Source organism: Schistocerca piceifrons, chromosome 1 (genome assembly GCF_021461385.2).
Source record: "Schistocerca piceifrons isolate TAMUIC-IGC-003096 chromosome 1, iqSchPice1.1, whole genome shotgun sequence".
Classification (NCBI taxonomy): Eukaryota; Metazoa; Arthropoda; class Insecta; order Orthoptera; family Acrididae; genus Schistocerca; species Schistocerca piceifrons.
In genome coordinates this window covers 1,017,399,898-1,017,415,947 of record NC_060138.1, presented here as the reverse complement: position 1 = coordinate 1,017,415,947, position 16,050 = coordinate 1,017,399,898, and the positions used below count along the sequence as shown (strand labels likewise).

General features: G+C 37.6%; 1 protein-coding gene across 2 annotated transcripts in view; it reads right to left on the bottom strand.

Moving 5' to 3' along the window:
- The window catches only part of LOC124709119, a 221,737-nt gene that overhangs the window by 8,016 nt on the left and 197,671 nt on the right, over positions 1-16,050 (bottom strand). For both annotated transcript variants that reach the window (XM_047240817.1, XM_047240825.1), the window contains 3 exons: positions 8,324-8,430; positions 4,899-5,040; positions 3,683-3,766 (listed from right to left, as the gene is read on the bottom strand). In XM_047240817.1, the coding sequence (XP_047096773.1) occupies positions 4,930-5,040; positions 8,324-8,430 (218 nt within the window). In that variant the 3' untranslated portion in view covers positions 3,683-3,766; positions 4,899-4,929. The remainder of the gene's footprint in view (positions 1-3,682; positions 3,767-4,898; positions 5,041-8,323; positions 8,431-16,050) is intronic.

Genomic DNA, 16,050 nt, shown 5'->3' with positions numbered 1-16,050 from the left:
CCCTCCCCCCCCCCCCACCTCTATCTGGTAGGGAAAGGGTGTTGTAAAACCACAGCTATATTGCTAGCTTTCACCAACTACCTTGCTCCAGATCCATAAGCTGTGCTGGCAGTGCCTGCAAATGGGCATGCTGGCTCATCACAGATGTTACTTGATGCACTGATCTATGGCTTGCTAGCCATGGATGTGCAGATCAACATCAGAAACTCCATCATCAGCCTCCAGCATGAGCCTACAACACTGGCTGCATGTCCCAACTCAAAACTAGCACAACCACTACCAGTGATGTCTATGCTTGCCTGTATCATGGCTGACATGAGCCTACTGCGTCGTGCTGTCAACTGTTATTGATTGTGCAGCCCTCAAGATTTGGACGTTGTTATGCTATTGGCCTTGTATTGTCTCCAGTCAGTTTCACGCTATTCTGCATTATGCCTTAGTGTGTTGTAGCCTACCAAACACATAAAAAAACTAGTATTTGTTCATGTTGTGTTGCAACAAAATCCACAGCAGGACATGAATATCTCTACACAACCTTAAAATCATTAGATAATAAGGAAATTATTGCTGCTATTTGTTGAAAGCCTTTATGATACTAATCACACCATACTCCTAAGAAAGCTACCAGGTAAAGCTATGATTGGTATTGATAACCAATGGTTAGAATTACATCTGTTAAACAGATTACAGAAAATAACATAATGCTAGTTAGATATAGTGTACCATACAGCAAAATCCTGGGTCTCATACTGTTTTTGTTATATACTGATGACATAAACACAAAGCTTACTGCGGGGTATACTACACTATTTGCTGATGACACAAGTATTTTGATAACAGTCACTGACAAAGTTGATCATGACCAAGAGATTAAACAGTTTATGTCATCAATGAGTGAATGATTCATTGAGAACAATCTCACTGTAAATGTACAAATCCATTATCAGTTGCACCATCTCAACTCAAAAACAAGTAATTCCAAGGCTGTTCCTAAGAACCAAGAGCTGTCTAACATAAGATCTGCCAGTTTCTGTGTATAAGCCTTGAAGAAAATCTTAAATGGAATACCGATATCAACTATATATAAATTTAGCTGTCAATTAATTATATTCTAAAAGTACTCAGCAAATCATTCCCAATTCAGTTCTATTACAAATAAAATATTCTTACTTTCACTTCATGTTATAGTATGGAATCCGCTTGAGGGGAAACTAACCATGCAGCACAGATATCTTAAAAAAGGCAGGTTGTACAACGTTCAGTCTGGGAAAAATGAGTCATGTAGACAGCATTTCAGGAAACTTAGCATTTTGACTCTAACATCTGTATACAGGGTGTTTCAAAAATGACCGGTATATTTGAAACGGCAATAAAAACTAAACGAGCAGCGATAGAAATACACCATTTGTTGCAATATGCTAGGGACAACAGTACATTTTCAGGCAGACAAACTTTCGAAATTACAGTAGTTACAATTTTTAACAACAGATGGCGCTGCGGTCTGGGAAACTCTATAGTACGATATTTTACACATATCCACCATGCGTAGCAATAATATGGCGTAGTCTCTGAATGAAATTACCTGAAACCTTTGACAACATGTCTGGCGGAATGGCTTCACATGCAGATGAGATGTACTGCTTCAGCTGTTCAATTGTTTCTGGATTCTGGCAGTACACCTGGTCTTTCAAGTGTCCCCACAGAAAGAAGTCACAGGGGTTCATGTCTGGTGAATAGGGAGGCCAATCCACGCCGCCTCCTGTATGTTTCAGATAGCCCAAAGCAATCACACGATCATCGAAATATTCATTCAGGAAATTAAAGACGTTGGCCGTGCGATGTGGCCGGGCACCATCTTCATAAACCACGAGGTGTTCGCAGTGTCATCTAAGGCAGTTTGTACCGCCACAAATTCACAAAGAATGTCGAGATAGCGTGATGCAGTAATCGTTTCGGATCTGAAAAATGGGCCAATGATTCCTTTGGAAGAAATGGTGGCCCAGACCAGTACTTTTTGAGGATGCAGGGACGATGGGACTGCAACATGGGGCTTTTCGGTTCCCCATATGTGCCAGTTCTGTTTATTGACGAAGCCGTCCAGGTAAAAATAAGCTTCGTCAGTAAACCAAATGCTGCCCATATGCATATTGCCGTCATCAATCCTGTGCACTATATCGTTAGCAAATGTCTCTCGTGCGGCAATGGTAGCAGTGCTGAGGGGTTGCCGCATTTGAATTTTGTATGGATAGAGGTGTAAACTCTGACGCATGAGACGATACGTGGATGTTGGCGTCATTTGGACCGCAGCTGCAACACGGCGAACGGAAACCCGAGGCCGCTGTTGGATCACCTGCTGCACTAGCTGCGCGTTGCCCTCTGTGGTTGCCGTACGTGGTCGCCCTACCTTTCCAGCACGTTCATCCGTCACGTTCCCAGTCCGTTGAAATTTTTCAAACAGATCCTTTATTGTATCGCTTTTCGGTCCTTTGGTTACATTAAACCTCCATTGAAAACTTCGTCTTGTTGCAACAACACTGTGTTCTAGGCGGTGAAATTCCAACACCAGAAAAATCCTCTGCTCTAAGGAATAAACCATGTTGTCTACAGCACACTTGCACGTTGTGAACAGCACACGCTTACAGCAGAAAGACGACGTACAGAATGGCGCACCCACAGACTGTGTTGTCTTCTATATCTTTCACATCACTTGCAGCGCCATCTGTTGTTGAAAATTGTAACTACTGTAATTTCGAAAGTTTGTCCGCCTGAAAATGTACTGTTGTCCCAAGCATATTGCAACAAATGGTGTATTTCTATCGCTGCTCGTTTAGTTTTTATTGCCGTTTCAAATATACCTGTCATTTTTGAAACACCCTGTATATTTACAATACTAATCGTTTCTTAAGATGTAACTATTAAACAAAAACAGCTCACTCATTTAATTGGAACCATCCATAATTATGAGACCACACAGCAAGCCATGAGACTGAGCACAACTTATTACCAGAAAAGTGTGTTGCATGTTGGGACCACTTCAGTTACATGCCTATTCATTGAATGAAGTCTCAGCCAACTGCTTCTCCTTTTCCCACTCACCCTGTGCATATAGTCACACGTGTCTGCACGTGTTTTCCTTGTAATAAGCTGACAAATCCCACATCATTGTAAAATGATCATCCTTTGATGAATAAATTACTACAGCTAAGTAGCACACTTTTTTCCATGAGAGCCATTATCATGATAACTATTATTTGTTGTCAAAATCTCGGCAAAATTTTATTTACCTGGGTCTTAGCACACTGGCTATCATATTTATGTAGCAGTATGTATTTATTGGCTTACAGAATTAAAAGTAATTTCAAAGTTGAACTTCTAAAATTGATACCATTTGCTTACATAAACATTAAAAGTGTGATTAAGTTCTTTCAGGATATGGAATTCTTCAGCATTTCTCACTCTTTCAGTTTCTAAACATTGTTTTTCTGTGAATTTACGAATGAAAATTGCTGCTTTATGTTTCACTTCCAACTTTCCTTCATTGTGTTTGTGTGTATGTGTGTGTTTGTGTAAAGGAACTGCTAGTTATGTTGACTTGTAATGTGACAAGTAGTTTGTAACTAAAGTGAACATTCTCAATCTACACAAAAAGAAATCTGAAAAGAATTAAATACATATGCATTACCTGTAACTAGTGGAACCTTAATATAAAGCAGTCCAGTTTTTTCACCATCTTTGGTCTACTAAACAGACATCTAAAATCTGTCATCTGAAAATGAGAAGAACCATTATTTTTGATTTCTCGAACATTATGGTCAGAGGAAGAGCACATCAGACTTTATATCAGATGGAAGTACTTTATGAAGCCAAATCAAATCTTATGCATTAGTGTCTTTTTATAAAATTAGCTTCAGGCAAATGTAAAACCACACGACACACAGTAACAAAATAATTGTCAACAGAAGCTGAAAGATAGTTAATGAAGCTGAAATATAGTTAATGAAGCTGAAAGATAATTAATGATCTTCACAACTTTCGGAGCAGAATTTTATTGGTGGAACAATAGCTGACAAAAGTATTTATTTGGAAATAGATGTTTCACAGTTATATTTTATTTATGATTTTTTTTGTTCCTTGCTTTTAGTTTTGGGGTTGCACCCGTACTCTCAAGCAGTCATTCCTGTCATAAGCCAAGCTGTTAGGAGGGGGGGGGGGGACAGGAAATTTAGTTTGGCAGTGACTATTGGTCATGAGGATTCCAGCTTTACAGTTTGGATGACGACAGGTGATTGCTGGAGAATGGGCTCCTGACCCTGAAAATACTAGCAAAGAACAAAAGATAAATACAATAAAAATGAACTGCAGCTGTGGAACATCTATTTCAAAAATAAATTGAAATTTGTTCTATGTTAAAATACGACTTGGCACATTAAAACTGAAGATAATTACACAGCCTGCTTTCTTGTTTCTCTTATTTTAGGAAGAACCAAAAACATGCATGAAGAAATCAATATCAAGTAAAAATATTACTACTTTTTTAATATAATTTCTTTCTTTAGATTTGCTTCTGTTACTATTTCATTTTCAGAATAGCATATGAGAAGAAACAATAATGTAATGGAAAAACTATTTACAAATAATAGTAATTAAGGTTACAAGGAATTAAAAAGCAAGAAGTTTTCCAGGAAGCAAGTCTGCCTATAACTGAGAATGCCACAAATTAATTGCATGTCTAACATCTGTCATGGCAGTTGTGCCTATTCTATTTTTGCTCATTCATTTGAAGGAAAAAAATGTAGCTACAGTGGAGATACCCAAATTTTTTTTGCTTTCTTCTCATGTAAAACACACATTTTGATGCAACATAACACTAAAATAGTTTTCAGAGTTGCTTTACTTACAGTTTCTATTAAATAATATATAATAGCTCTCCTATAGTTTGGTATGTTTGACATTTTCTGTCCAGTAGTTCTGGATAGTCATGGCTTCTAGACTATTCAAGAAAGAATCATTATCTAAACTATACATTTCCTCTGAGTCATCCTGAAAATAAAAAGAATGATGCCAATCAGTTATACATCGATATCTACTGATAATACTGTCATCTATCCAAACACAGATGTTCAAGTGAAAAACTGAATATCATTTTAATGTCTATGAAAATATTGTAAGTAACATTATCTACTTGTCCCAACTGGTTTAGCCATGAGCATGTTCAGTGTGTGAGTACTTGCTATGTCTTAGTATAAAAGGCATTTGCTTTATCAGTTCAGATACTGAACAACATAGCCAAGTAACAAAATGCTGGGCTACAGTGGTGGTTATGGCCCAATATGTGCTCCATTCATATTACATTATATTTGCTGTTTTACATACTTCACTTCTGCCAGTGCCATTTTTTTTACATGATGTCATGCCTAACAAGTTCATCAGAATTTTAAAATTCAGCAAATACTTTCGCACTATTCCCCTCAGTTCCTGAAGTATAATTTTTCATGAAAACAGTAGTCCCTTGATCTTTAAAACATATTCTTAATGCATACAAAATATTTTTACTCGAATGTATTTTACATGGATATTAAAAATTTGAACCATAAATTATATGCAACTTTGTTCCATTTCTGTGTCTTACACCAAATAAGCATACTGCCTTAGGAGAACTCAGTGACTGACTTACAAACAGATTTCTTTTATTGTTTAACGGTGTACTTCCAGGTGTTCTGCCAAGCAGCTTCCACTTTATGAACAATATTTCAACGACTGACCCAGCCATCTTCTTCAGGTGCTGCAAGTTTTGCTGTTATGTGTACTTGCTGATTACATTTCACCTGTACTGGGCACTATTGTTGGTCTCACATTGGTATTTATATCCAAGTTCAACTTACAATGTCCACTACACCCAGTCATACACTGTAGGCTTTCACGACTGATGTTGTCTTCACTTAAAACTTCTGGGCTGGTAGGCCATGGTCAATGTATAAAACTCTCCCCTGACGTTTCGTCTCCAACTGCAGGAAACATTCTCTGAGGTAAAGAGATGAACAGTTTGCTGCTTTACCTCATAGTATGCCTCCCGCAGTTGGAGATGAAACGTCAGGGGAGAGTTTTATACATAAACCATGGCCTATCAACCCGGAAGTTGTAAGTGAAGCCTGCTATGCTGTTTGATGCTTTTTTGTTTTTCAGAGCTCACATTGGAAATGGTAATGAGCGTTTGGCGTCATTGGCCGGGAGGCCCCTTATAGGACAGGTCCGGTCGCCTTGGTGCAGGTCTTATTACATTTGATGCCACATTGGGCGATCTGCGCACCGGATAGGGATGAAATGATGATGAAGACAACACAACACCCAGTCCCTGAATGGAGAAATCCCCGACCCAGCCGGGAATCGAACCCGGGCCTGTAGGACGGCAATCCATCACGCTGACCACTCAGCTATTGAGGCGGACATAGCTCACGTTGAAATTCCATGTAACACAAATTCTATCAGTGTTTTCCACCTCAGTGGATGTGATTTTTGGCAATATCTCAAAAAAATGAGTGCGAGACCCCAAGCCTTACTTAACTGAAATCTCCAACCCAGTTTATTAGGGTTTCTGACATCTTTATTCCCACAGACTCATTATTTATCCTGTGCCAGACACTTGGTATTTGCACCATGATACTAGTCTCATCGTATTTCATTCCATGATTATGTTTGAGGCAGTGCTTGGTGACAGCTGATTTGCTTGGTTGTTTTACTTGGGTGTTATCACTGAATGTTCTTTTCATATCTCCTTGATTATCCTGATAGTCTGCCCCACATAAGATTGTCAGATTTGTAGGGAATGCAATAAACATCTGGCTTTCAGACACCCAGATCATCTTTAGTGTTGCAAAGAATACTTTTTATCTTAGCTGAAGGGCTTGCAAATGTGGCATGTCATATATTGGACAAACTATCAGAACAGTTGACGACAGATACAAGGAGGGTCAGAGACACACCCGACTAAAACAAACAATTATCCAGCTATCACCAAGCACTGCCTCAAATATAGTCATGAAATGAAATACAATGAGACAGGTATCATGGTGCAAAAACCAAGTTTGTGGGACTGCATACTTAAAGAGTCTATTGAAATAAAGATAGAAAACCAAATAAACAGGGATAGAGGTTTCAATTTGATCAAGGATTGGGTTCCAGCATTCAATTTATTGAAACCTTACCCGCAATCACATCCACCAAATCTGGAAAATGCTGAGAGAATTTCTGTTTCACAGAATATCAGTGTGAACAAATGAGTATCAAAGGGCATAGTGGGCATCTGGAGTTGAATTCAGCTATAAACAGTGGCAGGAGACAAACAATAGTTCACAGTCAGGCAGTGAGTACATATAATAGCAAAATTCACAGCATCTGAAGAAGACAGCGAGGTGGGTCATTGAAACAACAACTCAGCAAAACACCTGGATGCACACCTTTAATGAAATGTGCTGAGAAAACCTGAGGGATAAAAATCCTTTTACTGTGGTTTTCAGTTTGGGTTAGATGAATGGTAAACTTGTTTCAACTTCAAGAATGAGATTTTCACTCTGCAGCAGAGTGTGCGCTGGAAGATTAAAACTGTGTGCCGGACCGAGACTCGAACTCGGGACCTTTGCCTTTCGTGGGCAAGTGCTCTACCATCTGAGCTACCCAAGCACGACTCATGCCCCATCCTCACAGCTTTACTTCTGCTAGTAGTTTGTTTTGACTTATTTGTAAGTTGTCATCATAAAAGAAATTAGTTGTGTGTCTGTTTACTCTGGTGTGAAACAGTCACACACTGTCGATTCCAAGTATAGTTTCCACTGAATCATTACACATTCTAAACTTCATTTCCTAGGGTGCATTTCTTGTTCATACTCAAGCATTCAAAAGAAATGTGTGTAGAAATCATTTAAAATTTCTGGAAGTTATTTGATTCATAAGTTTTTCTGCTCAAGTAATGAAAGGATGACAAAATTTCTTAAGGAAAATAACTGAAAAAGTGCACAGAAATGGCTACAAAAGTATGAGAGAATTACAAAATAGCATTACCAATAGCAGTGATTGTCCTTATTTCCTCAATAACTATAAATACTGGCACAGTGTTCTCATTTTCATAACTGGATTATAAGTTGATCAGAAATTAAAAGAAAAACTTGGGTGATAGTCAATGAATAGCATCTGACAAAGCACACAACTACAAAACAAATAACAAGGATTGCACCCAAGTATTTGAAAGTGGCATTAATGCTGACATTGTCAGTCACACACTGAATTTTGCAACTCATATTTTCATGCCCTAATTAACTCATACCCTTACAGAGCTTTCTTCGATGTATACACTGGAATCAGGGTTGCTGCTTTTGTCACTCAGCGTCTGTGGTTTGTTTTGGTTCCTCCGCTTATAAAGAATGAAGCACATGGCACCTGAAATCAATCAAGGTAATTCATATCAATATGATGCTTTAGAGTTGCGTTCTGATAACAGAAGTGAGTGAATAATTGGATAAAATTCAGGAACTGATTTTTCCCAGCCATTGGGGAAGGGTAGAGGATAGTGTCTGTGGATGAGATAAGTGGTAGAGAATATCAGGTGATCTAGAAGACTCAGCTCAGTTGCCTCTTAGCCTTAGAACATGTAGATGATGTTGAAAATGAATGTGTGTTAATGCTTGCACTGTGAGCCAAGATGCTGTAAACCAGTGAGCCATAAAATTTTCTAATAAACTGAACATATCTGCTATAGAAACTTTTAAAATTATCTGTGTAGGTTGCAAGGATGAAGTCTTGATCAGAACACACATTGTTTTGTGTAGGATGAAAAATTTAAAGATGAATAGGAACACTGAAGGCAGAAAATGCCCAGGATCTCTGACATTTAATCAAAATTACAAAAATGTGGCTAGAATGTGGGAATGTCTGAACTGTGATCACCAATTAAAGAGTCCATTTAATAGCGTAGAAGTTAGATTAACTGAAATCAACTGTTCATTCAACAGTTACCACTAATTTGCAAATGCAAAAGTGGTGCACAAAGGTGACACCAATAACCCCGATAATTTTTGTCAGGTGATCATAAAAAGCACCATATGACATCTCAGCAGCATCAGTCCTTGTTGTGAATATTTGCAGATAGTAAAAAAGCATGTACTAAAAAAATCAAGAGTAAATTTCATGCTCATTGCATCCTTCACTGAAAAACGTGTGATTCATAAGGAGTTTGTGCCTGCTGGACATTCAGTGCACAGAAAAATTTATACTGAAGTGTTCAAACATTTAAAGATTAGGGCCCACTTTTTCATGGGCTTTTGAAGGGCATATGAAAACTGGAAAAAGCGATAACATCATATTGGATGTATGAAGGTTATATTTTGATGAATATTAACTTACTTAATTCATATAGTCAATCAGTTTATTTTTATTTCTGAAGCAATGTCATTTATTGGACCAGCCTAATAGTAACAAGAAAGTTAAAACAGCAAAAGAGATTCATGTAAAAAGTGAAAACAGTACAATAAACACATATTTTACAGTTATTTCATTGTGGAATGAGTTAATGCTTAGTTTACAGAAGGCTGATTAGAAAATTTATGAACAAAAGAATTAAGGAATCAATAAAATATGAAAAAGAATTATGAGAGAGTGTAAAAATAAATAACATGTCGCAGAGAAAAGTTTTTAACTACTATGAGGAACTAACATACAGAACTGGAGTATGCAAACTGACACCACAGATACGTCTACTGACCTTTCCTGAGCTAAAAATATTCCTGGAAATGAACATGAGCAGTGAATCAACTTCCACTGATTCATAAAGACTATAACTCAAAACTCTGTAAATAAAAATGGAATTATGTGAATTAAAGTAAAAGATGAAAACTGTTTTATCTTGACTTAAACAACTGTCTTTGGCTTGGCTGGCAGGGGCATATACTCTGCAGTGATTCATCATTTCTGCCAGGTTTCACCAGTGAGGTGCCGTACCTTCACTTTGTATTAAGAGACAGAGCAATAATTTCTCTCACTGGTGCTTTGGTTCTCCATGTATGAAAGGCCCACTGTTCATTGTAGGAATCAGTTCAGGTGAGATTTTCCAAAAAACTTTCTCACCTGAAGACAGTGGCCAGTTAAAATGCTGAAAATATTGTGTCAATATTACTGTGTGATCCAGCTGCAACCCAACAAGAATATAATTAATTTATATGCTGGTAATTTATACATGGTCACAAGTGTCTGTGTGGCAAGGAAATGGTTTAACCTGTACATTAAGTTTGATAAACTTTATAAACACCAAAATGGCCATTATTATGAGAATCATGCTAATTTTGCCCCAGTAAGGGAGCTATAACATTTGTGTTATGGAAAAGGTATCTAGGACTTCACAAGCTTGTGCAATACTGTGCAAAATGTGATACTGTGCAAAGCCTACTGTCTGCCTAGAGGTACAATATGATATATGAATGATGTGGATGTTACAAGGCACCTTGATGATGTGGACTAGCATCACCCAAGTCAGAAGCTTACTACTAGTTGAGCAAGTTCTATGTAATAACACAAAATTTTCATGGCTGGGACTGGCTGAAATGACTGACACAGAAGAGCTCCTATGTCAACAGGAACTCGAAGGTCAGGGCTGCAGCAGGGCCCACACTGAGCAGTTTTATCAGTGGAGGCACTTGCCAGTTAGGCTAATCATTACATTGTAAAAGCAGTCTAGGAGCAGAGTCCACAGTGTACAGTTGCATGTGTAGTGGCTCTCATCAGCTGTTAAGATTTATCATTAAAATGTCATTTATGATTGCATAGGTGCAGGCCAATCTATAGTGTTGTACCATATGGGTGCTGGAAGTAATTAAACTGCCATCTGCCCATAATTGCAGACTTATTGATAACAACTATCTTGTGCAATGCATTAAGTGCACAGTGAACTGTGATGTTAAACTGTGTGCTGTTTACTGCAGGGCAAGTAGTTAAGGATATCCTCTAAATACCACCACTACAGAGCTACATCTACCACTTCTGTACAAGACCATGACTGAGCACCTCCACTGCAGTGAAGGGACATCTCTGAAGACACAAGGTTAGTGGATTTAAGAAAAACTGCAAGATGTGATGGATTTGCACATTTTAAATGACAACCTGGAATATACATTTACACTACTACACTCAAAAGCCGAGGTACATCTTTCCAGCACAAGGAATGTGTTGTAGAGCACATTCGTTTTGTTCATACACAACTCGATGTTATTCTTAAAGATTTGTTTTACTTGTACTTGGAGATTTTGTCTCCGCTGTCAGCAGCAGCTTGTGAATGTGTGGGTTGTTCTATCTAATAGAGTGACAGGAGCATCGCTACTAGGTAATCTTCAAATTTTCGTCACCTTTGTTCTCGACCCTCAACATCAGGTGACTACACCCATCAACAGCTCCTGGTAACCTCATGAGTAAAGATACTGATGATGACATGCTTTGAATTTTGGGGAAGAAATCAGACATGAGTTTACTCATACAATGAGGCAGGCTCCTCCTAGTTAGCTAATATCACCTCTGTCATAAGGACAGCAATCTGATCCAGATTTATTAACTGTACCAGAGGAAGAAGGTAATGCAACAGTTCTCCTTTCATTAGATGTGTATTAATTAATAATTAATAACAGAGCTAGTTATGCTTAAAATGTACTTTGTCACTGCTCTTTTGTTCAAACTAGTCTGATAGAACTTTACGGTTTCGGTACTTGTGTTGGAACCTCATAACTATGATAAGCCTCATACTTTTAAGCTGCATGGAAACATTATTCATCCAAGTATTATCACAGGTAGTACCTCATTATCAACAAAGGAATAATATCTCATCTACTCTCATTAACAGCAGATAAAGAGTTTACTTGATTTTAATATCCAGAGAAGGTGTTCATAATCTCTTTCATGGTATTTTTTGCAGTGCTAGTAAGGACGGCACTATGGCAATTGCTTCAGAAGCTTCAGTCCTTTGCAGGAGGAAAATTAAAATTACTTATTTCATAAGTTGGGAAACTATTCTATTTCCATGCCAATTTAAAAATGTTTGAGGGAGTTTATTTGGTTACCCCTGTGATATGACGCCAAATGAATTCTGCCATGACTGGGAGCTGTATCGCAGATGGATAAGTGTGTAGCACGTAAGTGGCTTCACCTGCCATAGACTGCCGTTGTGTGTGTGAGTTGCATTTGCTGCTGCTTGCAATGTGGCTTCAGCTGCAAGAGAGTGCAGTCGTGTGTGTGTGTGTGTGTGTGTGTGTGTGTGTGAGGTGTGTTTGCATGTGTGTGTGTGTGTGTGTGTGTGTGTGTGTGACTGTTGTCTACTTTCGACAAAAGCCTCATTGACCGAAAGATTATTTGTGACAATCGTTTTGTTATGCCTATCTGCGACTCACCATCTCCGCTATATGGTGAGTAGCAACTTTCATAATCACCTGGATTTCCCATTGCTTGATTGAACACACAATTGTAAATTTAATGACTGACATATTAAAAAGTATCACCCTAGAGATTGAGTTTTGCACAGAATAAGGTAAAGTACATAGTAAACAATAGAAATACACGCAAAATGTGGCAGACAGTAAAATAACTACTAAAATACAATGACATTCCTCTAATTATCTTAACTCATTCTATAGTCATTTCTTTTCCTGTTCTGGCATTTTCTCTTGACTCCCACTAACCTCATATTTCCTGGGCCACTTGGTTTCTTCAGTCTGCTACTCTCTAAAGTTTATGTTTTTCACTGGCTTGGTTCACCAGTACTCTTGTACATGTGCTCAATATTTTTTTCCATTTTCTGATTTTCCTGCTACCTGTCACTTCCTTTCTTACCCTTCTTTCTTATTTTTCATTTTTCAACACCTTAGTTCACCATTTTAATTTATATTGATACTATCAATGTTTATACATGAAAATGCTTCTGCTTCCAATTTTCTCATTTATTTATTCTAGCCTTAGTGGTTAGCCTCTTGAAAATGTATTTATTACAACTGTTGGCGCTGTCACATGCATTCACATTACATTTCACTTATGTCTGCTTGTTAACTTCTTTATAATTTTCTCTTTGTATACAGTGCCCCCACAGATACGCAAACAGGCAAACGAGAGTGTGTATATACTAGGCCTAAGAAAATCTCTCGACCTGTCTTAAATACCAACGTTTTTCGTGTTCCACTAATGAATAAATACGATGTTCTAAGTGCAGACAGTTCAGAATCAAGGACAAAAAATCTCAGTGTAACAGATAACTGCTCGGAAAGATCTGTTGAACAAAAAAGTGCCAGCAGAAACACGTTACCATCAAATACTATTAAAGATGGTGGCTACAGTAAAAGTTAAGCAAGTGTCCTTCCAGAAAAACTTAAATTTTGCCGTAAAAAAGAAATCGTGTGAAAATTGTAAAGACGAAATCAAGAAACTGAATGAACGCATAACGAGCTTACAGTTCATAATTGGCAGTTTGAAAACGGACATTTCGAAAATACAACAAGAAAATAGTGAACTGAACACGCTAAAACTTGTGCGAGATAGTTGGATAGTGTAGCATACAAAGCTATAGATATTAAGAAATATTGTGTGGAACAACAATTTGAGGCATGTGCCACAGAAATAACAACTAAATTATACCCAATAATGTTTTCTCTAACTAATGAGGAAGTATTGAATAGAATTGGGGAGAAGAGAAGTTTGTGGCACAACTTGACCAGAAGAAGGGATCGGTTGGTAGGACATGTTCTGAGGCATCAAGGGATCACCAATTTAGTATTGGAGGGCAGCGTGGAGGGTAAAAATCGTAGAGGGAGACCAAGAGATGAATACACTAAGCAGATTCAGAAGGATGTAGGTTGCAGTAGGTACTGGGAGATGAAAAAGCTTGCACAGGATAGAGTAGCATGGAGAGCTGCATCAAACCAGTCTCAGGACTGAAGACCACAACAACAACAACAATAGTGTTGGCTGTCTATAGGGCTCCTTCAGGTGACATAAAAACTTTTCTGCATTCAATGGAACTCCTACTGTCATGGTTACTTTCAAAAGCGAAGGATATTGTAGTATTAGGTGATTTCAATATAAACTTTTTGACAGAAAATAAGAATAAAATAGACTTTGAGATTGTGATGACCTTACACAATCTGACATCAGTAATAAACTTCCCAACAAGAATTACATCTGAGTGCCAAACTATGATAGACAACATTTTTTTAGATGTAAATAGACATCAGAATTATATTGTCAGGCAGGTTATAAGTGGGCTTTCAGATCATGATGGACAAATTCTCACTATTTATGACGTTAATCTGTTCAAAAAAGAATTTCCTCGATGGAAATTCATAAGAGTAATTAATGAAGAGGCGAAAGGAACTTTCAACCACAGGTTGCAGCAAATGGATTGGTCTTTAGTATATAGCCATGATGATGTTGATACTAAATTTAACTGTTTTATAAATGAATTCTGTGCTCTTTTTGAAGAAATATTTCCCAAGAAATGGGTCAGAAACAGGGCTTCCAATTCTGTAAGCAAGCCTTGGATTACAAAAGGTATAAAACAGTCATGTAAAACCAAAAGGGAAACTTATGCTGCAATAAGATTCTGTAAAAATGTAGAAAAATGGGAACACTATAGAATATACTGTAAAATTTTGAAGAAACTAATACAGAAATCAAAAGCCCTTTATTATGAGAAGAAAATAGATAATTCTAATAATAAAATAAAAGCAATTTGGAGCATTGTAAAAAAAGAAACAGGAAGAGATACAACAAGTAAAGAAGATATAAATAATACCAGATATGAAGGTATCCTAGTAGATAACCCCAAAACGGTGGCTGAGATTTTTAATAAACACTTCCTATCAGTAACTCAACAGACTGGTTGCAAGCCCAATGTTGATGAAGCTGTAAATCTTTGTCAAGCCGTATATTCAAACACAATTTCAGAAATGCACCTTAATCCTGTCACTGTAGAAGAAATTCAAAAAATCATCATGTCTCTAAAAAGTACGAATTCTGCAGGGGTTGATAATATATCTAGTAATTTATTGAAATACTCTTGTGTGTGGATAAGGGACATTCTCTGTCATATTTTCAATGCTTCCCTTCAGAAAGCTGTTGTTCCCAGTAGACTTAAGTATGCCATTGTGAAGCCCCTGTACAAAAATGGTGATAAAGATGAACTAACTAACTATTGAACTATCTCTTTGCTGACAGCTTTCTCCAAAATTCTAGAAAAGCTAATACATGTAAGAATTACTGATCATCTCATGAAGAACGAAGTTCTCAGTACGAGCCAGTTTGGCTTTCAAAAGGGCCTTTCAACAGAAAATGCAGTCTACGCACTTGCAAATGAAGTCCTAGAAACTCTTAATGAAAAAATGCTAGCACTTGGTGTCTTCTGTGATTTATCCAAAGCGTTTGACTGTGTTGATCGCCAGATTCTCTTGCAAAAAGCAAAATTAGTAGGAATAAGTGGTGTTGCGGGCAATTGGCTACAGTCGTACCTCCAAGACAGAAAACAAAAAGTTGTGTTGAATAGCTCAGGTGGAGTATGTGACACTTCCTCAGATTCTGAATGGAGTTCCATTACATGTGGAGTGCCCCAGGGCTCAATTCTTGGGCCACTATTACTCCTGATTTTTATAAACGATCTACCATCATGTACAAGCCTGCCGTGTAAATTTACATTATTTGCTGATGATACCACAATTTTTATGAGCAGTAGAACAGACAACAATCTTGAGGAACTCACTAATCACATACTCTCAGATGTGGTTAATTGGTTCAAGGTGAATGGTCTCTCATTAAATTCCAGCAAGACCAGCTTTATTCAATTCTGTACAAAAACAGAAAAAGAGAGAGAGATCAGTGTGACATGTGGTAATCAACCAATAGTTAGAACGGAAACAACAAAATTTCTTGGAGTGCACATTGACAAGAAAATGAATTGGTCTTCACATATTATTGATCTCTGTAAGAGGCTTAGCTCTGCTACCTATGCTTTACGGGTTGTCACTACATGTGTTGAACCTAACA